At 40.7% G+C, this 21,927-nt stretch overlaps 1 protein-coding gene across 15 annotated transcripts in view; it reads right to left on the minus strand.

Moving 5' to 3' along the window:
- Positions 1–21,927, minus strand: part of LIMCH1 (LIM and calponin homology domains 1) — a 311,947-nt gene that overhangs the window by 63,638 nt on the left and 226,382 nt on the right. For 8 of the 15 annotated variants that reach the window (XM_034771939.1, XM_034771942.1, XM_034771938.1 and 5 more), the window contains 8 exons: positions 21,143–21,397; positions 19,681–20,025; positions 18,563–18,868; positions 17,695–18,000; positions 16,275–16,538; positions 8,978–9,104; positions 3,370–3,527; positions 2,710–3,118 (listed from right to left, as the gene is read on the minus strand). In XM_034771939.1, coding sequence (XP_034627830.1) covers positions 2,710–3,118; positions 3,370–3,527; positions 8,978–9,104; positions 16,275–16,538; positions 17,695–18,000; positions 18,563–18,868; positions 19,681–20,025; positions 21,143–21,397 — 2,170 coding nt within the window. Of the gene's footprint in view, positions 1–2,709; positions 3,119–3,369; positions 3,528–8,977; positions 9,105–15,265; positions 15,302–16,274; positions 16,539–17,694; positions 18,001–18,562; positions 18,869–19,680; positions 20,026–21,142; positions 21,398–21,927 lie in introns of all 15 variants that reach the window. The other 7 variants (XM_034771952.1, XM_034771954.1, XM_034771953.1 and 4 more) reach the window with 6 other exon arrangements.

Consider the following 21,927-nt stretch of genomic DNA (forward strand, 5'->3'; position numbering starts at 1 on the left):
GCAAGCCTGAAGTCAGCTCCCTACCCCATCAAACGAGGGTTTGGAAACGAAGTCCCAATATGCTGGGAGCGGGGAGCAGAGAGGGCTTCCCCTCTGCTCCCCGGAGAAGAAAAGAGACATGTCACTCTGCCTTCCTCACTAGATGTCAAACGGACAATATCTATTAAAAATACACATCAGAAAAGAGTTAGCTATTTCCATTCTCAAGGTAAAGAAGTCACAGTTCAAGCTATCCTGGTCCCCCTTCCCAGCATTCATAACCCTACACTGAGGAGCAATGAATTAGGGATCAAGCTAGTTCTAACCGCATCTTCTTTAGCTTGATCATGTCACTGACTTTCCTTTAACTCATGACTTTTTAAAAACAAAGTTCACATTTATTAATACCACTATTAGATTTTGAATTAGGGTAGCACCTAAAGGGTCCAGTCAGGATCAGGGCCCCATTGTGTAAGTCACTGTACGTACATATAGGGAAGAAGGTCTCTGCCCCACAGAACTTACAAGCTAAGTATGATGAGACACAACAGATGGATACAGTAGACAGGGAAAGTGCAAGGTAACCGTGAGCTGATGTTATGATCAGCATAATAAGCAGCAGTCACAGCACATCAGCTGCTTAGCTATAGTTGAGTGTTTTGCAGGCATGAAGGCAAATTGAGTTTTAAGAAGAGATTTGAAGGAGGATAATGTAGTGGTTTTGCAGATTTGTTTAAAGGGGGCTCCATCCATCAATAAGGAGCATCATGGGAAGAAAGTGAAAAGGTGTTTGAGGGAAAATTGGACTTCTGGGCAATAAAGGCTGTTACTGCTGGCAAAGAGATTACACAGATCAATGCCACATAAGAGATTGGTAGCATGGACCATGTGAAATGTTTTGAAATGGCTAATCTATAAGTACCATATAAATACAAATTTAAGTACAAATTCAGATGCAAGCCATTCCTTGGAACACTGTGCTTTAGAATACTATTAAAAATCGATGCAAAGAATGTGAAGGACAAGGAACAGGTCTTTTCAATAAACTGAAACATTTAAAGTGGCATAGTTTCCCTCACCTCTCAATCTTTCTTCATTCAGCTACCCTTGGTTTACTTTTTTTAGTCAACAGTTTGGGTAGAACCCTCCTGGATAGCAACTCAACTTGGCATACACAACCAACTCTGGACCAAGAGCAAACTGCTCTTTCTGCTGACTTTTCCTGTTTGTATGATCAGTCAAGGCTCTGCTCTGTATATTAGGGAAATTCATTTAAGGCCAAACGCTGCCAGGGAGTGGGTATTTTTTGTGAGATGCTCAGTGCCCTCAAGTCCCAGTGAAGGCATTGAGAGTTGAAAGTGCTTAGCACCTTACAAAAATTGGCCTTAAATGGGGAAAAGCAACAGCGCGACCCAGCAGATTTTAGTGTGCATGTCAAATGTTATCACTATACAATAAAAAAAGAACCTCCCCATCTCTCCTACAACCACCATCGTCTGCCCACGTCATTACTACTCACAGTTTAATTCTGAATACAAATGTTGGCAGGTCTTGAACCCACAAGTCCTTTGGGATTTTGTTGTATTATCTACTAGACAGCTCATGAAAGCTTTTAAAAATAAAAAAGCCAGAAAAATACTGGGTAGTTAAGCCATCCATTTTCGTGTCTCTGTTTAGACTAAAACATTTCTCTATTTACATAGGGAGGGAAAGCAAATGTTTGAATGATCAGAACAGATGCCCTGGTTGCAGAGTTAAACAAACATATTCCCCTCCTCCTGATCTGGAGCTAGTCAACACACTGTCATCATGGCAAAGCATCATAAATATATCAGTGTTTTAATTTAAACAGGGTAAAGCAATTGTATAACAATTCTTTTTTGGATAATTCTTACTGAGATAGATCACACTGTCCCGCATAAAGCGGGCAGCTAAGATCTGAGCAGACTTAGCGTGTTCTCTTTAGTTTGTCCACATATACCTGCTTCTTCCCTTTATTTTCATCCTATGAATTTTTTTAAAATAGTCAGGATCAGAAGCCAGAGAAAAATCCATGTGTCATGCAAGAGGAGCTGTAAAATTCAAACTTCAAGAGGCTGATCAAGTCAATAGTGTTTTGAATGTTTAAAGTGCTCGATAATGCTAAGAACTCTGAAAAATCAGGTCCTTAGCATCTTACCTTGGGCATTCAGAATTAATGAATATTTTACCTTAAATTTCTCTGTGCCCCATTTCCCCATCTATAAAATGGGGATAATAATACCCCTTCATCTCAACAAGGTGTTGTGAAAATAAATCCACTAATATTCATGAAACACTCGGACAGTACATCACCACAGAAAAGACATAAAACAGCCTATAAGGAAATTAATACGCCTGTCTTCAGAGCAGGGTTTGAATACAGCGAGGTAAAAAATTCAACCTGAGGCACACATCTGGCATGGAAAATTTCAGTCTGAATGGTTAAAGATTCACAAAGTTATAAGCAACTAAAAACAGAGTCTTATAATGTAAGTGTGAGGCAACCTTAATAATAGGCAAAGCTGCCAATACCCCACATCCGTTTTTCTCTCACCACAAAAAAACAAAATGATGAATTTTGTAATGTATGGGTATGTTGCTTCCCATATTCCTTAAGCCTAAATTGCCTTTCACATTTATGAATTCACGTGACATATGTTGGTGTTCCTTTGGCATTTAATTGATTTTGACCAGTGCAAGGCATCCTACCTTAAATGTTTTCAAGACCTGGTGCGTGTTTTTGGGTTGTGCATAAGGCTTGGGTGTCAGCATAGGCACAGCCTTGGAGACAACAGTTTTGCTTGGAGATGTTTGGCCTGTTGAAACAGTGGCTTCTGATTCGTTGATGGGAACAATGGTTGCTTCAATCGTGGCAGTGTATTTTGGAGGAGGCAGAGATTGTTGCCGTAAGTATCTCATAGGATTTGGGTCCTTCGGTGGCGATGATGAATTTGGCTCCACTGAATGGCTTCTTTCCAGAATTTTTGGCATCTCCAAACGTTCAAGGACAGCTTCGCTAATGGTGAACCTTTCAATGTATTGTTGGAGAATGCTCTCCGCCTCCTCATGTGACCTGGCATTCTTGTAGGCTTCATACAGCTCCTTTTCTCTTCTCTCTCTGTGTGGGAGGCAACATAAGAAAGATTACCATGCAAAGATTAACACAGAGAATTACCCATGTGCACCAAGCCTGAGGTGAAATTTGGGTCAAATTCTCCTCTACAATCCACACTACAGTGATTATGTGTAACTGTAAGAGTAGCTCATTTCTTTCCTCAGGCATGATGTCCCCGCTACAAGTAGAGCAACAGCAACACAAAACACTCAGTATTCTTAAATATGCAACTGCACTTCCGTAGAACAACCTACTTCTCCTCCACAATTTCTCTGTAAGTCTTGATACTTTTCCTTCGCTCACTTATTCCATCACCGCCACTCAATAATCTTTCCATCTTCTTTCTCTCTGCTTCTTTTTTAATTAGGTCCTGTGAAGCGCTTCTTCTCCGACTTTTCCACCGTGCCAGATCCTATACCAGAAGGGAAGACATGTGCAGATTCAGAGCTTTAGAACACTAGTCACAGAAATGTTCAGCTGTGAGGCTGTTACTTAACCAATAGAGGAACACCTCAATCGACAGCTGAATGACTCCAGCTGTAGACTGATTTCACATACCTAAATGGCCAACAGTGTAACAATCCTTAATTTTAAAAAAGTTATAAAGGAAATTATAATTTTTTAAAAATAAAAAAAATGGTTGACTATTTCTGTCATTGGGTTTCACTATAGTTTCCGCATCTTTGCCAGTTCATTTTTTCCCTATTGGTCATGTCACTAATCTTAATTTGTGATGGGCCTGTTATGACTTTCTGGTGCTGCAGTCCTATATTAACTGAAAACATTGAGAAGTCCAGTTATCCAAAGATCAGCATATTCATCTTTAGTCTTCATCCTAATGACTATGGGGAAAACCCTGGTCGCTACAGCATGAAGAATAAACAGATTTGGTATAGAGCGAGTGTTGGAGGGTGGAAATCAGAGTGATTCAAGAGAATGAAATCCTCCTCCTGCATCACAGGAGGTCAGCAGGCCTGTTCTTCTACCCCCTGTTGCAGCCTCAGGGTAGTAACCTCCCTTGTTGCTTTGCAACTTCTCCACCTATAAGTTGGTTAGTATATCCACAACTCTGAAGATTCACTAACTGTTCCATCCCTTTGTGAACAAAGTAGCCATGCACTGGGGTGACGAAAACCTCAAAACACAACCCATGTCATAAGGTCCTTGCATCCTCTTTGGTTCATGAATTCAGAGCCTTTTGTGGCCACAGAGGACTATGGAAGAAGATCTGTCCCTACATTAGATACTAGAATGTTATGAACACTGTAAAATCAGTAAGGCAATGTTACAAAGCTATAAAACTATTTTGCGGTCAAATATTACACAGCCAAATTTTATTTTAAGAAAACAGCTTGATATTCATATATAAACAATAGGAAGGACATATTGGTCACTTTGACAACTAGTTTAACACCATTACAAAATTAGTGTACAGAAAATATTTCAAGTATCTTTAGCAAGTTATAGTTTAAAAGAAAATCAGCATTACTATGCAGATACTTGTTTCAAACATTATTTCATGAACTATAGTTTTCTAAATGGCACTCTAGCCCAGAAAAGATGGTTACCTTTCGTAGCTATCGTTCTTTGAGATGTGTTGCTTTGCTCATGTCCATTCCATTGTGGTGTGTGTGCTCGCCAGTGCCGGAAGTTTTTCCCTCAGTGGTATCCATAGGGGACCGGCTCTGGCACCCTCTGGAGTGGCATGCAGAGGGGAAGGAGGGTAGGTCACGGAATCGACATGAACACATCTCAAAGAACACCAGTTATGAAAGGTAACCGTCTTTTCTTCTTCGAGTGCTTTCTTGTGTCCATTCCATTGTAGGTGACTCCCAAGCAGTGCCACCGGAGGCAGGTAGGAGTTCATGGATGTGTTGATTGCAACACAGCTCTGCCAAATCCAGCATCATCTCTCACTTGCTGGGTAATGGCATAATGTGTGGTGAACATGTGTACTGAAGACCAGGTCGCAGCCCTGCAGCTGTCCTGGATAGGGATGTGTATCAGGAAGGCAGCCGAAGATGCCTTAGCCCTAGTCGAGTGAGCCTTCACCATCGGTAACTCACCAACTCGTAACAAGTAGGGATGCAGATGGTGATCCAATTTGAAATCCTCTGAGAGGACACCAGAAGGCCTTCATCCTGTCAGCTATTGCGATAAAGAGCTGGGTCGATCTGCTTGGTGCGTTCCAGGTAGAATGCCAGGGCACGCCTGACATCTGAGTGTCCAGCTGCCTCTCCTCATTGGTCATTTAAGGCTTTGGACAGAACGCCGGGAGGAAGATATCCCGGTTGACATGGAAGTGCGACACCACCTTTGTCAGGAAGGCCAGATGGGGCCGCAACTAGACCCCGTGTACGGGGACTCGAAGTGAGGGCTTTCATTTCGGAGACACATCTCACCGGGGTAATAGCTACAAGGAATGCAACCTTCCACGACAAGTGGGAAAGGGAATAAGAAGCCATAGGTTAAAAGGGCGGACCCGTGAGCCTGAAGACGACCAGGTTGAGGTTCCATTGGGGAACCGGGTCCCGGACCGGTCGAAAGAGTCTTTCAAGGCCTTTCAGGAATCTGATTGACATCTCATGCGAGAACACCAATCTACTATGGATGTGAGGATGGAAGGGCAATATGGCAGCTAGGTGCACCTTGATCGAAGAGAAGGTGAGACCTTGGTGTTTTAAGTGAAGCAGGTAATCTAGGGTGGACTGCAGAGCCAACTGGGTTGGGGAGATATTCCCCTCCGACAACCAGCAGGAGAAACGCTTCCACTTTGCCAGGTAAGTTGCTCCGGTGGACGGCTCTCTGTTCTCCAAGAGAACTTGCTGTGCCTGACTAAAGCAGGCTTGTTCCTCTGGATTCAGCCACGCAGCATCCAAGCTGTGAGGTGGAAAGAGGCGAAGTTCTAGTGCAGGAGTCGACTGTGATCCTGTGAGAGTAGGAGTCTGGGTGACTGGGAAGTGGCCATCGGGCTGCAACAGTCAGATCCACGAGCATGCCAAATCAATGCTGGTGAGGCCATGCTGGAGCAATCATAATGACCTGTGCCTTGTCCCTGTTGATTTTTGAGAGGACTTTGATGATGAGCAGAATTGGCAGGAAGGCGTACATCAGGTCCCCTGACCAAGACAGGAGAAAGGCGTTGGATAGTAAGCCTCTGCCAAGGCCTTGCAGAGAACAAAACTGATGATACTTTCTATCCTGTCTGGTGGCAAATAGATCCACTCGGGGAGCTCCCCACTTCTGGAAGAGCATTCTGACAACCTCCGAGTGAAGGGACCACTCATGGTGCAAGAAAGACGACCTCCTGAGGCAATGCACCAGCATGTTCCAGATGCCGGGGAGGTGCAAGAGTTCCAGGTGGATTGCATGCTGGATGCAGAAGTCCCACAGATGGAGGACCTCCTGGCGCAGAGCCGACGATCAAGTTCCCCCCTACCTGTTGACGTAGAACATGGGAGCCATGTTGTCCGTCAACACTTGCACCACCCGGCCAGATAGTTGGGAAAGGAAGACACTGCAAGCAATGCAGATGGCTCTAAGCTCCCTGATGTTTATATGCAATCTTCTTTCGAAGCCATCACCCTTGAGTCCGCAGCATACCAAGATGTGCTCCCCAACCGAGGTCGGACATATCTGAAATCAAGGTCATGGGCTCGCGAACGGCACATCTTCCAACACCAGAATTGGGTCAGACCACCACTGCAGAGAGGTAAGTACCCGCAGAGGGACTGTGATGACCTCGTCTATGTAATGTCTGGCTGGGGAGTAACTGACGCAAGCCACACATGGAGAGGAGGCAGCCTGAATCTTGCATGTCGAACAACGTACATGTCCCGCTCCTAGGCTGAGTCCCGTACGGGACTAACTATTTCTAACTTTACACTAAGGGAATTATTCTATATACAACAAGTTCACTACTAGAAACAGAGACAGGAAAGCTTACAAAGCAAGGAGACATTCCCACACTGTCACTGGCAGTAAGAAGGAACCGAGGGACAGAGGAGGCCGGCAGCACCCCATATACTGGCACATACGTGCACCACTCCAGAGGGCGCCAGAAACAGTCCCCTACAGATACCGCGAGGGAAAAACTTCCAGCACCACACACACCAACAATGGAATGGACATGAGCAAGCCCTCAAAGAAAAAATATCTTAATTGAATTTATCAGTAAACTATCAGAAGGTCCTATAAGCATAATTTACTTTATTAAAAACAAGAATACACACTGTTACTTTTAATTTAGCTTCAATCAGCAAGATACTGATGTTATACTCAAGGGAACGCTCATTAAAGCAGTTCTTCACACGATCCACATATATTTCAGTCCACAATCCCTTTCTTCAAACGTGGTACTCTCTTGTTTTCCTGTTACTAATTATTCCTGTTGAAGCAGTAAAACCTTTACTTATTTATGTACTCCCAGTACTGTCTGTTTAGAAATTAGTTTTTCCTTTAGCAAATTTCACAACATAACTGCCTCCCCTCCTCTTTTTGCAACAGAGAAAAAAATGGATATAATTTGTTTTAAGCTTTCTTATTTTAAATCAGCAGAGCTAGAAAGAAAGCAACTGAAATCTATGAAACTGCAAATCTCTAGCAAACTTACTCCATGGGCATATACTAGCAAGTGGATTCATCAAGAACAATAATGCACCATGAATACAAACAATGTCCTGACCCTGTTCTTAGGATGCCAAGGACACTGAATAAGGGAATTTATAGTAGTTCTTAAATATTAAAGCTGTAGTATGCAGTATCAAGAGACGGTCCAGAAAATTCATATACAGTAGCTCAGGGTGCTTTGTATTTCAGCAGAGTCCCAAGACTTCTCAAATGAAAAAATACAAGTCAGAAGGATTAAATCTTTATTGGGTAACCCCAGTTGATATGGACTTACACCCCCACCCCAATATCAGTAGGCTATTGCCATGCTGCATCTATTGCACTAATCAGTTCTTAGTTTTATAAACCAACTATTTTTAGTATTTATTAAACTTTTACTAAAAGCAGCCTCTCAAATGTTCACAAATAGTGTTTTTATATATATATATATATATATATATATATATATATATATATATATATATATATATATAAGGAAGGGACTGTATCAATTGCTTTACAATGAAAAAAAATCTTAAGAACAGGATATTCAAAATTAATCATTTAGAACCAGTGCTCCTAAAGTGAATATGTATTAAACCCTTTGGTGCTGATTTACTTATACCCTGTTTCAATGCTTTCTTGAATGTCTGAGTTTACAGTGATTTGTTGAAATCAGCACCAATACATGAGGGAGCGCACAGGGGGTGTTTTGAGGGCATTTATGGGGGGTGGAGGGGGAGTTGCATTTTACTTTTAAGTGAATCAAACTTTGGGGGTAATTTTGTTGCCTGGGATTGGACTGAAAAATTTTAATCATCCACCATTATCTTGTCTGCATGTTATAAGCATAACACTTCATTTATTCAGATTTATTAGCACTGTGCCCATTCTGGGGTCCTTCTGTATTGTTTAGTTTTGCTTTTTGTTATTTATGGATTTGAGCAAGAATTTTTACTTAAGAAAAACAGATAAGAGCATAAGCAGAACTGTTCCCAGCCACAGCATTTTCCAAAGCTTTCCAGGAAGCAAGAGCAGCTTTTTCAAACAGAAAAACTTGACAGAGCCTCATGTCATCCAATGCCAGATGAACTGCAGGCACTTATGTTTAGCGGCAATCCTAATCCTGAAAACCTCACTCCAGATTGTTTTGTTGAAGAGATTTACACAGTGAATCTGGATTTAGCAGATTCATTTTATACATTACTGGAGTGACAAGTGCTGTTGTTGGAGGCGACATTATGCTGTACTCACATCTTGCCATCTATCCTCATCCTCTTTCAGTTGATTGTGAATATGCTGTAGTTTTTCATGGCGAGCCTTGCTGTGAGGCTGCATCACAGCTTCATCTTCACACCTCATGTCAAACATACTCACACTCCTAAACAAAGGATGGACAATAAGCAGATCATTAGTTTACACTGATTAAATGTTTTAAACCTAGCTCACGTGAAGGTGCTAGAACAAAATCAAATACATGTCTCTTTGGAAGCGTCCAAACATCAGAGTATATATCAAAAGGACTTATCGGTTTCCACATGAGTTCCATGTATAACTGCAGGCACATTAGCACCACCCTTCTCAATTATCCCTTGTTTTTAATATTAGATAGCATCTTTTTTTTTCCATTATCACTTGTCCTCCATTAATAGGATTAAAAATTTGAGAATGTCTTAAAAATACTCTATTCAGAGCCACTTTAAAATGCCGAACTTTCTGAAGCTCTCTTCCTGAATCACTTTTGAGAAGATACCTCCAATTTCTCTCTCTCTAGCAGAGACTGGATTTTATTTTATAACAAAACAAGAGAGGTTTGAGAGGTACAGTATTATACGCAGCATTGCAGGTTAAATGCCAATGGTAAGTAAGCTGTGAGAGTCTGCCCTGGAAAATGCATGAAGTATGAATGGGCATGTTATAGTTTACTTTTCATGAAGAACCACAATATTATCAGCAGTGAGCTATTAATACATCTGTTCTAAGAAAGGAAAGGTACAAACACTGTACTGCAGTCATGATCTAGTCCACAACTATTTCTTTATATTTCTGTTCTTATCTTTGGAGAGTTAAAAGGTCATAGTTACATATTACAGTACATCACATATTACAGTATATTAATTTTGTTTAAAGACATTCACATGAAGATACTAAGTATATTATTTTTTGCAGTGCCTGGTACTTGCAAAACACTACCTCATTTGTGCCATTAAAACAATAAGCCATGCAGTTCCATGAGGTAATTCCACAGCATTGTTCAAAAAACCCATCTATAGCTAGAATGAGCCAATCAGCAGCAGAAGCAGAATGAAGATAAAATGGTTAAAATTGCAAGCAACAGTGCACATACTTATCTATGTATACAATTTTAAAAACAGTCTACAAATTCAGTAATGAAGACTGTTGTGTATGTGTAGGTTTAGTTCAAATCTATATCCGAAGAAACAAGATGCAAATTAATCTTTTTCCAAGGAAAAAATAAATAAATGTTTTTATAGTCTTCCATTAACGCATGGAGAGGGCACACCCATAATTCCTATCCACACTAATGGAAGTTACCCATAGACACAGAACACACCCTATAACCCTTAGTTATGTACAGCGAGCATAAGTTATTATTAAGCTTACTAACGATTTTGAAAAACACAGAGAGCTGAGCAGAAACCCTAGTGATTCCTCATTGAGTGTAATTTAAGGGTTGTGTTACTCCAGAACGGGGCACTGTTAAATACTAAAGTCTAAAAGGCTATACGGTTTGTTTGTTTTATTTAACTAACTAAAGAAATGCCATGCGCTAAGGGACATTTCAAAAATTTAATTTGGAGCGTGGAGGATTTTTAAAATTTTAACACGGAAATATTGTCACCTCTGATGATTTACTACAATTTAAGAAGTTTGTGAACTCTTATAAATAAGGCCTTAGATAACAGAAATTAGCAATCTCTGGCAAGTGGTCCAAAGGAGTTTCATAAGCCTCCCAAGTCCTGCAGACGCAAAGAATTCTCATTCAGAGGAGTAAAAAGAGTCCCCCGAATGCCTGATTATTCATTCCAATTGCCCCCTTGCCAACAGTATCTAATTCTGCCAGCTTCTCTGTCACACGGTACTTGGGAATTAAGTCCTGTAACATATGGCAATTGGGCAAATACTTCTACACAGGGAGGCATAATGGAGAAGCTAGCTTTCCCTCCCAGCATTAGTCAGGTTCTCAGAGGGAGAAGTATGGAGGAGCTGCCTTTTAAGGTACTGTGCTCTGCTCTGACTAATAGCACCACACATAATATATTTAAGGAAAGCTATTTATCCCCTTTGCTGTAGTGGAACAGGCCCTGGATTGGCATAAATAGTCTTCTCTTCCTGAGAAGAATTATCTTGAAAGCAAGGAAAAGAAACCTGGACCATGAACTACTGTTCAAAGATAAAACGTTTTTCTCTCATCAACTGAAAATGGCATTAGGGAAGAAGTTCCCCATAGCATTCTTCTCCTCATTTATAATTTAAAAAATAATCAAACACCCCATTCAAGAGATGGGTGGCATCTCCCATTCAATCGTCTATTCGATGGAGCTAGCTTAACTCCTGGCTGCCATGCAACTGTGTGCTGGAAAGAGAACGGGGGAAAAGAAGAGGGAGCATTGGATCATGCAAAGTCAAATACATACTGTCATGAGTTCTCCACCTGTAAGGAAGTTCTGTAGCTAGTAGCCCAAGTTCTTTTTGGAAGTTTGGGATTCAGTGACAGCAGACTGACCTTTCTATTGAATCTGGTGTTCTCCCACAGACCTGGACATATCACTGCGAAGAGCTTGCCTAGACTACAGATATTTTCTGGTGGGCTGTGTCCTAGCATTGACGTCACTTATTTTCAAGCCTCTTATGTTATTCTCCTAATTTAGAGTTGTTCTTGAGAATGGTACCACATTTTTTTTCATCTGCTTCAAAGAAGCCCAAATACCATAAACACAAATAAAGGGCTGAAATAGCTAATTCAGGATCATCATAAATCTCTGGTAAGACAAACCCCAATGACTTCATAGTACACCATTTAAATGAGAATATGGTGAATAACATTTTATAAGAAAGAAAATGATTATCTGTTAGAAATGTGTAGACAGGATACTCATTATGTGGTTGCATTATAGTTTTATAGACATGTCAAGACTCACTTTTTTTTTTTTTTTTTTTTTTTTAAATAAAGTGTGCTGCCCGCCAGAGAATAAAATTGAAGTAAACAAGCACATCTCAGCTCACATGGGCCTGTCAGGTTCCTGGTGAAGTATAAACCTAAAATCAACACTAAACTGTCATGCTACCAAGAACTGTCAGCCTTCTTTTCAGGGGAGATGGGGCTGGTCAGCAGCATTGGTGCAAACCTGGCAGAGGGGAAAGGCAGGGACGAGAAATGTCTTAGGCCTGGTCTATACTAGGAATTTACAATGGAATAGCTACCTCCCTCAGGGGTGTGAAAAATCCACACCCCTGAAAGGGCATAGCTATCCTGACCTAACCACTGGCATAGACAGTGCTAGTTTGATAGAAGAATTCTTTCTTCAACTTAGCTACCGCCTCTTGGGGAGGTGGATTACCTATGCCAATGGAACAGCCTCTCCTGTCAGTGTAAGTTGCGTCTACGCTGAAGCATTACAGTGTTGCAGCTGCGTTGCTGTAGCATTTTAAGTGTAGACATACCCTTACCAACTTCCACCCTATAGCCAAAATCTGACAGCTCTAATGCCTGGGCACTTAAAATGAAATGGCTCTTCACCTTCCCCTAAAACACGATGCCCTGTCATTACTGCTCTTCACCACTTAATACAGGACCAAAACATTCTTTATGTCTCCCTCCACCTGTTCAGTTGGTGTCAGCCAACTCTTGGGTTGCTGTAGCCAGCAAAGCCTGCAGGGGGAGGAAGCAGCACAGATATTCACACTTCCTCCTTCTGCCCTGAAACAGGCCTCGCTTCTCCACTGTGGATGAGGTTATAGGCAGAATAAGTCTGGTGAGTGGGAGAGAGAAGGAAGAGCACCTGGGGAAGAGAATCCCAGTGCATGGCAAGAATCTGGGGAGGGAGAAGTGAAAGAGAATGAAAGCAGGCTTGTTTTTCTCTGCCAACAGCTCAGAGCAACTCCTTTGGTAGAAGAGTGAAAATCTAGGAATATCCCCACACTGAATTTTCCCCAAGCCATTCCAGTGAGGATGATGCTGACCTCTGTCCCCAAAGAAGGAGCTGTCCAGCCCAGAACCCAGCAAGTCTACAGAAGACTGGGGCATCCAGAGACGGCCCTGCTCCTCCACAGCAGTTCTAGTATCCTTGGCAGTTCCTAATAGAGCTGCACTACTAGGGCCTCTACTAACAAGTGGAGGTTTCTCAAGAAACGCAACACAGGGTCTTCACAGAGAGTATGTCTACACTGCAATTAGACACCACGGCTGGCCTGTGCCAGCTGACTGGGGCTCAGGCTGAGGAGCTGGTTCATTGCAGTTCATTGCAGACTTCTGGGCTTGGGCTGGAGACCAGGCTCTAGGACCCTGCAAGGTTATAGGGTCCCAGAGCTTGGGAGTCAGTCTGAGCCCGGAGTCTACTCTGTAATTAAAACAGCCCCACAGCCCAAGCCTCTCAAGCTTGAGTCAGCTGGCACAGGCCAGCTGTGGGTTTTTAATTGTAATGTAGACATACCCAGAGAGGATATCAACTGCCTAGAGCTGTATTGTCCTTCCTACTAACCTGGGTAGGGCTATTGGGGTGATCAAGATAAATGCCTCCTTCTTTCCATCAAACCACATTGTCCTGAGGACCAGGACAGGGAATATTCAGTCTTGGGCCAATGACAAGATTAAGGTCTGACACCTATCAACCCACTAGGTCTAGAAAAAAGGAGTTTTTATGCCACTGGAAGGAGAGTTTCCAGTTTCCCACCTGGACACCCAGTACTTGCTTCTCTGACAGGTCTCAAGGTAATGGGACTTAAAAGCTGTGGCATATTTATGTATAGAAGCATACATTTTAAGAAGTGTTTCAGATGTATTTGTTTTTTGGGGTTTTTTTTTTTTCTCCTTCTGAGCCCTGCACTGTTGGATTCCAGCTGGCCAAGACATTTAGCTTTCAGGTGGAAGGATGCAATCAAATTTTCAAAAAATCTCTGAAAACGTTGGTAAAATAGTTATCCTGTAAAAAGTGACATATCTGGAATCGACGATAGTGAAGGATTTTTATCTGCATGAGTTTGGAATGAACAGCATAATTCATTTATAACACTGCTATTCTCAAGTAATGTGACCATCTCAAACCCATGCCAATAAAGCCTTCATAGAACACCTTCATGTAGTCTCTCTCATATGAATATATGCACATATGTGGGTGTTCACAGACAAAAACATTATGGAGTGGCAGAAAACTACTTGGCTAGGTAGAACCACTTTCCATTGTAAAGCCCCTTTTAGCAACTCCAATAACTGATTTTAAAAACTGATGTGGCTTAAACATTGACACATGTATTCTGAGATGGAAAGAGAGATTTTCTGCAAAGTCAGAAGGAAATTCACAGTATTTCTGAGTTACAGATCATTTAAAAAAATACACAACTTGAAATTCTGACATTTGTCTTAACACATATGTCTTTCTCTAGCATAATAATAGCATGCTACATGTAATTTGCTTGTTTTAAAAAAACCCCTATGTAGTGTTGATATTTATACACATGAAAGAACAGCATTTAATTTGAGTCGGAATTCAGGTGGCTGTTTGAATTTTGTTGACATGACAAGAATGTGGTTTAGTTATTAAGTGGACAGCGTAAGATGTCCCTAACAACTCATTTCTTTGCTTTTAAATGTTTGAGTTTCGTAAGTGAGGTGATAAGTAACTACACTTTTCACCTAATAAACTTATTTTTAAATGAAGTTTTTTTGTTTGAGATTAAAATGTGCTTGAGTTTTCTTCTAAGCACCAAATCCTTACATCACAGCTCTATCCTTAAATTAAGAAAAATCTCAAAGTGAGGGACTAGGAAATCCAGTGAAGTTGTATAGGTTATAATAGGCCCAACCTCGAAGGGATTTAAGAGATGGTTTTAGCAAGGCATGACTAATTAGCAATTTAAGATTTACTTTCCTAATTAATATTTGGAGATTACCAAAGGACTTCATTTACACTACTTTTGACTTTATTTTTCAACCCATCTAGATACATAGTCACTCCTCAATTTACCACTCCAGAATCAAAACTTTCCAAGACGTTTCCCAGATCTAGGTCTAACTTCCCTTACTAGTAATGGATTAGAGGTGATGCAAACCCACAAGTAAGAAAAGATCACACCAAGTTTTTTAAAGCAGCAGCTGCATATTAGTGTCATGCTGGTTTTTTTAGTTCTTTTCTGCAATATGAACACATATTGCATTCCACCTTCAAGTGCTATTCTGAAACATTTATGTGTCAGAACACAGCATAATAATAATTTATCAACTGCATTTTAAATTAGTAGTAAGTATGGAAAGCATGCAGCTTAAGTTGTTTAAAGCAACCCTGTGAGCATAAGACAACTTACTCTGCGTCATCAGACACAGCAGTTCTGGGCCCGAATCTACAAGACCAAATATAAAATTAGATGGTTGGTAAAAACATGAAGTATCAATTGCAATCAAAGCCACACAGCTGGGCAAATTTTCGTTTGCACCCCAAACCTCTTCATCAATCAAGTGGGCTGAAAAAGAAACATGCCACTCAGAGGTTATACAAACAACAAATGAGACTTACCCAGTCACACGAAGGAAACTATGTAGAAACAAAGCCATTTTTTCCAAAATATAAAAACTGTGGTGAAATACAATGTGAAATTGTTTGTAGAAAGTAGCTCCTGATGGAGACTATGGTGGTATTAGATTAACTGTTGTATTAGATAGAGATACATGCAATTAGTCTTGACATAAAAACTCTATTGAAACATTCCCTAATACAATGTTCAGAATCATCAATATTGAAAACAGGTAAAACAAGTATCATGCACAGTAAGTGAGCCACACTATTCAACGCTTTTTCGCAAGAGAAAAAAAGTCATCCTTTGAATTTGAACACAACATATGCCAATGTTATTCACAAAAGTGCATAGTTTGCTATTCGACTCATGCATATGACGTGTATTTGTTTTGAATCATGGAAGAACATCCAGAACACCAATCAGCATCCTTACTAGCTTCAATTTCTGTTCAAGAAAAGCAAACTATACAAATCTAAAGATGCCACACATTTCAGTATCTTGCTTTTTCTGGAAGCTCCAGACAGAACTTCTTCCAAATCTTTTCCACAAGCCTTTTTTGCATTTTATACTTTCATTAGTCAAATATTTTCTTCCATTAACTATAGAAAAGAAATCAACGCCCCACTTGCAATTATTTTATTTGTTTTAAAAAGAGTACATTACTGACACACAGTGTTTGCAGTCCAGCCTAAAATAAGCCAGGCAAGTGCAAAACTAAATTCTGTAGTGTGCACACACTCTTAACAGGATACAGAGGGCTGCACAATATAAGCTGAGATTCACTTAGTAAGGAGCTCACGTTTGCAGGTGTTCGTCTCTGGATGACGACACTTTGTTTCTCTCAGGAACTTCCTGAAGCTGTGAAGTTTGATCTGAGTGAATTTGATCAAGACTATGACTACTCATGTGAACAGTGGAAGCCACATCTTGTCCTGTATCAGGGAGATGTTGTCTTTCTTGTTCTTTTTCTTCTCTGTGTTGAGACTGCACTGCCAGTCTCTGAGGACTGTTAGCACAGATTTGTGGACATTTTTCAGGGATGAATGAGCCAGTGATGGTGATGCTAAGAAAGCAATTTAAAATTTATTTTATAATTATGATAAATGGTTGATTATATACACAGATATGCTATAAAGTCAGATGAACCAGTAAGTAATAGATAGAATTTCACAAGCTAAATGTATTAGGGGCATGCACAGTGGAATTTTGATAGTAAGGTAAGAGCTTGTAATTCTGCTCCACCAACCTAGAAGGAACTTCAGCCCTCTTTGTTTCATCCAAAGATGCAAACCTGAAGTACCACAGTTTATTTTAACTAAGCTACACCAGCACCAGGTTTTTTCAACCTCAAATTACTCTGTCTCCACCCAGGGGGACAAGCCTTTCCCATCGTAGCTAGATATAGGACTAGGGAAATGGGCTCTCAGGATAGAATCTGGACAATGATGCAGCCATCATTTTTTTAATCTTGTGTATCTTTTCCTTTTCAACCACAAACTTTGCATTTCAACCACCATCCAGAAGCTGAACAGCAAGATCTCTTCAAAACTCAGTTTGGAGTTATGCTTGATTGTCAACAGGTCACTCAAAGGCTAACCCTCCACTCCTCCCATACAGCCCTATCCATTGGGAGCAATGTGCCTACAGGCGCCACAGCCTGATTAGAAGGGATCTAGACCCAGAGTCGACATCTTCTGCTTGGTAGCTGATACAAAGCCAGCCCTGCGCAGCCACCTAATTTATTGAACATCACCTATCCTCCTCAAATCAGTATCCTCAGTATGGACTTTCCTGGTTCTCTTGATGGAAAACATGTTTAATAATAATTAATTATAATTTACCTAGATATAATTAGTGTATTCCCAGGATATAGTAATTACCAGACTGGATCAGACCAGTGATCCATCTAGTCCAGTATCCTGTCTCCAACAGTAGTCAGTTCCAAGTGTTTTATAGGAAGATGTAAGAATCCTGAAGTGGATAAATATGGAAGAACAATCTACCCATGGGGGGCAGTTTCTGCTTAACCTCCTCAGTTAGGGGTTGTTTATGCCCTGAAACATGAAGGTTTCTATAAATAACCCTATCTAGTGTAACTGTGGATATATTTTGGAAACAGAAGGTTATAACATAACTAAGATGTTTCAGTGAAACACGAGACTCGCCTCTAAGATGCAATTATAGTGAGGAAAGAAACTATTGGAACAAAATAACTTTACCTCTTCACTTTCTTTTCAGGCTTTACAAGTTTCTTAGTTCTCTCCTGGCTACTCTGCTGCTTTGAAAAAGGAACTGGAAGGAACTGTTTAACACTTGGTCCAGGCTGCTTTAGAAAAGCTCCAGTTCTTCTTGCCATCATGTCATCTCTTGGATCTGGAATTCTCACTTGGTGTTTTGCCCCACCCTTAGGCTGGTCATGATCTTTCAGTTTCTCATGGCTCTCGTCCCTTGTCACATTACAGCCCATGGAGACAGATGAAACTGTTCCATGATGTTGTTCCATTGTGCAATTCAAGGGCAAACTGCTGCTGAGGCAATTTTGGGTACCATTACTCAGAAGACCATTGAAAAAGATGGAAAACTAACATTTTTAGCAGCAGCAGCACAGGAACTGTGAACAAGAAGCAATTATGGAGAACAGCATGATATATGCTACTCTTTTAAGCAAATGAGGAATTAGATTTTTTTTTATGCAGCCCATATTTACAGGTAAGCAATTACTCATTTAGAAGCCTTAATAAAATCTGGACGAAGAACTATGGATTGCCCAAAAAAACCCTCCAAAAAGATGAATAACCACGTGCATGCTAAACTGCAATTAGCAATCCAAGTCATTACGTGTAATGAAGAAAACAAGCTGTTTCATGTTCACAGGGTGCATTCTTGTAAGTAATTTCATGAGCTGAATACATGCCACAATTGGATATGAAATGAGTAAAATGCATCCTAGCTTCTCTCTCTCTCTTTTTTTTTTTTTTTTTTTTTTTTTTTTTTTTAAAGGAGTGGGACAACATTACAGACTGACCCAGTTAGCGTTACACGCAAAGCAAGCAGAAAGCTCTGGTTTTTTGGCTTCCATTCTCTGACCTTTCTGCTTTCTGTGGAGTCTTCAAGTCTCTCTTATGAATTACTCCTTTCTGTTGCTGCAGAGGATGATGGGCAACTGACATGGGAGAATATGGCATACAAACCGGGCTAGTCTGCCTCTGAAAGGTTCCCATCCTTCTAGCCATCATATCATCTCTCTCACTGTTTGGTGAACTCCCATCAAGCTCTTCCTCCCTGCTTTCATGCCATTCACTCAATCTGCATGGAGTTTGGTTCTGAGAGACAACACAGGCAGCCAACTGGATTCCTTGGCAATATTCATCTGTATCTGACCGTGCTACCTCACTAGTAATACAAGATTATTGAGAGCAGGGGGAAAAAGAGGAGATGAATAATGAAAAATTAGTCCATGGTGAAGTGAAACATATGAAAGTGGTAAGAAGAGAGATCCATTTCATTTTTATATCTAATTTTACTAACATTTCAGAATAAATTAATTTAGTTGACTGAGTAATTTGCTAGTGGTGTCAACTAGCAGTTTCTTGCTATGATGACAGGCTGAATGATTAGAGAAACTGAAGCCAATTAAATGTAAATTCTGGTCAAAGTGTGTAACTTCTTAGCACTGTCTTTCCTAGTTAAATGCCAGAAACAGAGTCACATAACCAGTACAGCTCAGTTTTAATAAGCATACTTCAGAAGATTACAGAGGTCTTCAAGGGAAAAATACAAATAATCTTCAAGGGGAAAAAAATCAGTATTGCCAGAACCTGGAGTGAAAGCTGCACTACAACTTCAAATACGTAAGTAGCATATGAAGCAAAAGCCTTGGAATGCAAAAAAGAAGCAGGCATAGCTAATAAGATTCCTAGTGGAACTAGTGATTTGATACCGATCAAAAATTCAAGTGTGACTCTCAGAATAAGTTTGCACAATGTTGCTCTGCATGACCCTAGATCTCTCTCTCTCTCTCTCTCTCTCAGATTCTGTGAAGGCAGCAGATAATTTATTACAGCTCCAAAATGCTGAATGAGCCTATGTGCATAAGGAGCTCCTAACTACATCCTGCCATCCTTCCCCATGCAAGTCAGCATCCTGCAAGAAGCAGCTTCATTTTGGATTCAGCAATCTGTTTCCTAGACAACAACAGTAAATACCTGGAATCATTTTGTGGCCTGGAGACTTCGTTATTATGTCCAATGGTAGTGAGGCTGCAGGCAGTGGCAGATGCAAAGGTTTCATGGCAAATCTGTCTCTCAGCACTTTCCCTCCCAGTCTCCTCTGTGGTTTCACTATTGGATGTGGCCCTGGCAATACTAAGCTTCTCCCATTTCTGTTGATCAATCTCAGTCACTGGCCCAAAGTGCACAAACCTCTGCTTGGGGCTAGAAGCCTTTTTGTACACTCTTGCTTTACAGCTAGCAAAATCATCATGAATGGCTGCTTCCACTGCAATTTCAGCGGATGGTTCAGGATCCTTGGAACATTTGAGGTCTTCTTCGCTAGTCAGAACCAGAAACAAAGGAATCAAAGGAAGTTACAAGACAAAAGAAAAACCAAGAACAAAAATAACAAATAGCCTAGCAAACAGCTTAGTGTATACTGAGGGCTCTTAGATCCAAAGCCAGAGCATATAGGAGGTGGTGAACTGTCCATATGGGCTGGAAGCCAAGAGATAGCATAATTCCTCCAGACAAACTGTGGGAAGCTTGCTCTCTAGTGGCCCCTCCTACTTTTTAGGAGTGTAGTATATGATACAAACACACCCTCAGCACAAGATGTGGATCCATAGCCATGCCCAAATCTAATCGGACATGTCCCCATGTGCTGTTGGGGAGTGCTAGCAGACCCCTGTTATCCTCAGGGAATGCAGATGACCATGTAATAGCTGCTTCCTGCAGTGAAGCATTAGGTGCTCCCTACGCCTTCTCCTTAATACAACGCCATGAAAATAACCATAATTTGGTCCTGAAATATTGTGGTGTGAACAGTGAAGCCAAGGATAAAATTGGAATATAAACTCCTTCAAATTTAAGTGGTGGTTTGAGATGAAACCCAGAATCCTTGCCTAACCTTAACTGTTCAGGGTCTAAGTTGAGTCTAAATTGCAGAAGGGGGATATTTTGGATGTGGCCAAAATGTGAACAGAGTTTGCAGGATGTTGGCATCATCACACTCAAACTTTAACCCTATCACAAATCAATTTGCAACTTTCAGCTCATAAGTAGTACTATATACCACTATTGCTTCTATCAGAAGAAAGGACAGTTAGTGTGGTCATTTATATTAGGACTGAAATCACCCAATAACCAAGTCAATGAAAAGAATGTCTGTATAGATGACTACATTTGGCTAGAAAGTGGAATGCCTACCACTAGGCAGGTGAGGGGTTGCTATCTTTTGCTGGAGGAGTTCCAAATCACTTGCATGCATTAGTAAGGTGCTTGGACTTATTTTGCATATTTGTTAAGCTCTGGTTTTGAATTTAAAGAACCATTTTCAACACAGCACTATTCAAGTAAAAAAAAAAAAAATCCACTCAAGACATTCAAACAATATTAACTCATATTTCCCACACTGCCATTCCAGATTCACCCATGACCCTGGAAAACAACATACCTGAGCTCCTCGGACACTTTCAGTCTGTCCCACGTCTCCAAATCTGCTTGTGTTATAGAAGCTTTCACAAATACTGGAGACTCTTGTTGCTGGGTAAGGTTACTTTGAGTCTTTCGTTTAGCCAGGTCATCTCTTTGAATATCAGGTACTTTCACCTGCTCTTCCTCCTCCGACTCATTATCCTGAGACTGCAGGAATGGGTTTTCTTTACGTGTCACAATTTGCCTCGCTGATGCCGTATGTACCTGGCTTGCTCTAATTTAATGCACATTCCAAATCAGCAAGAAAAAGCCATTTTGAGGAGTTAGACAATGATAAGTGGAATGTCAATAATGGCGGTTCAGAGTATAAGAACAAATTGAAATGATGAATAAAGTAGAAAGGTTGGGGTTTCTTTGAGCAAGCATGCAATCAGTTGAAACTGGGACTGTTTCATGTAGACTACCCTGTGAATTCTAATGAGACAGATTCATTGGATGATTATAGTTTTGAGTTTAACCCAGACAAGTAAATCTGGAATCACTGCAATAGTGTTTAATTCAGTAATGAGGTTCATTCTGATAGGTTATGATGTCCAACTCTCATACTATTAAAGTTACTGTAATGATTGCAAGTTTCATTCCTGAATGTATCAGAGCTGGAGAATTCTAATGTGGTATATTCTCCAGATGCCCTTCCAAGATATTACTCACATGTCAGAATGCTTACTATAAATGTCGATGTGCCAGATTGTTACTGACTGGAAGGAACATTTTATAAAACTGAAAACAACATGAACTAATTAA

Source organism: Trachemys scripta, chromosome 5 (genome assembly GCF_013100865.1).
Source record: "Trachemys scripta elegans isolate TJP31775 chromosome 5, CAS_Tse_1.0, whole genome shotgun sequence".
NCBI classification, from domain to species: Eukaryota; Metazoa; Chordata; order Testudines; family Emydidae; genus Trachemys; species Trachemys scripta.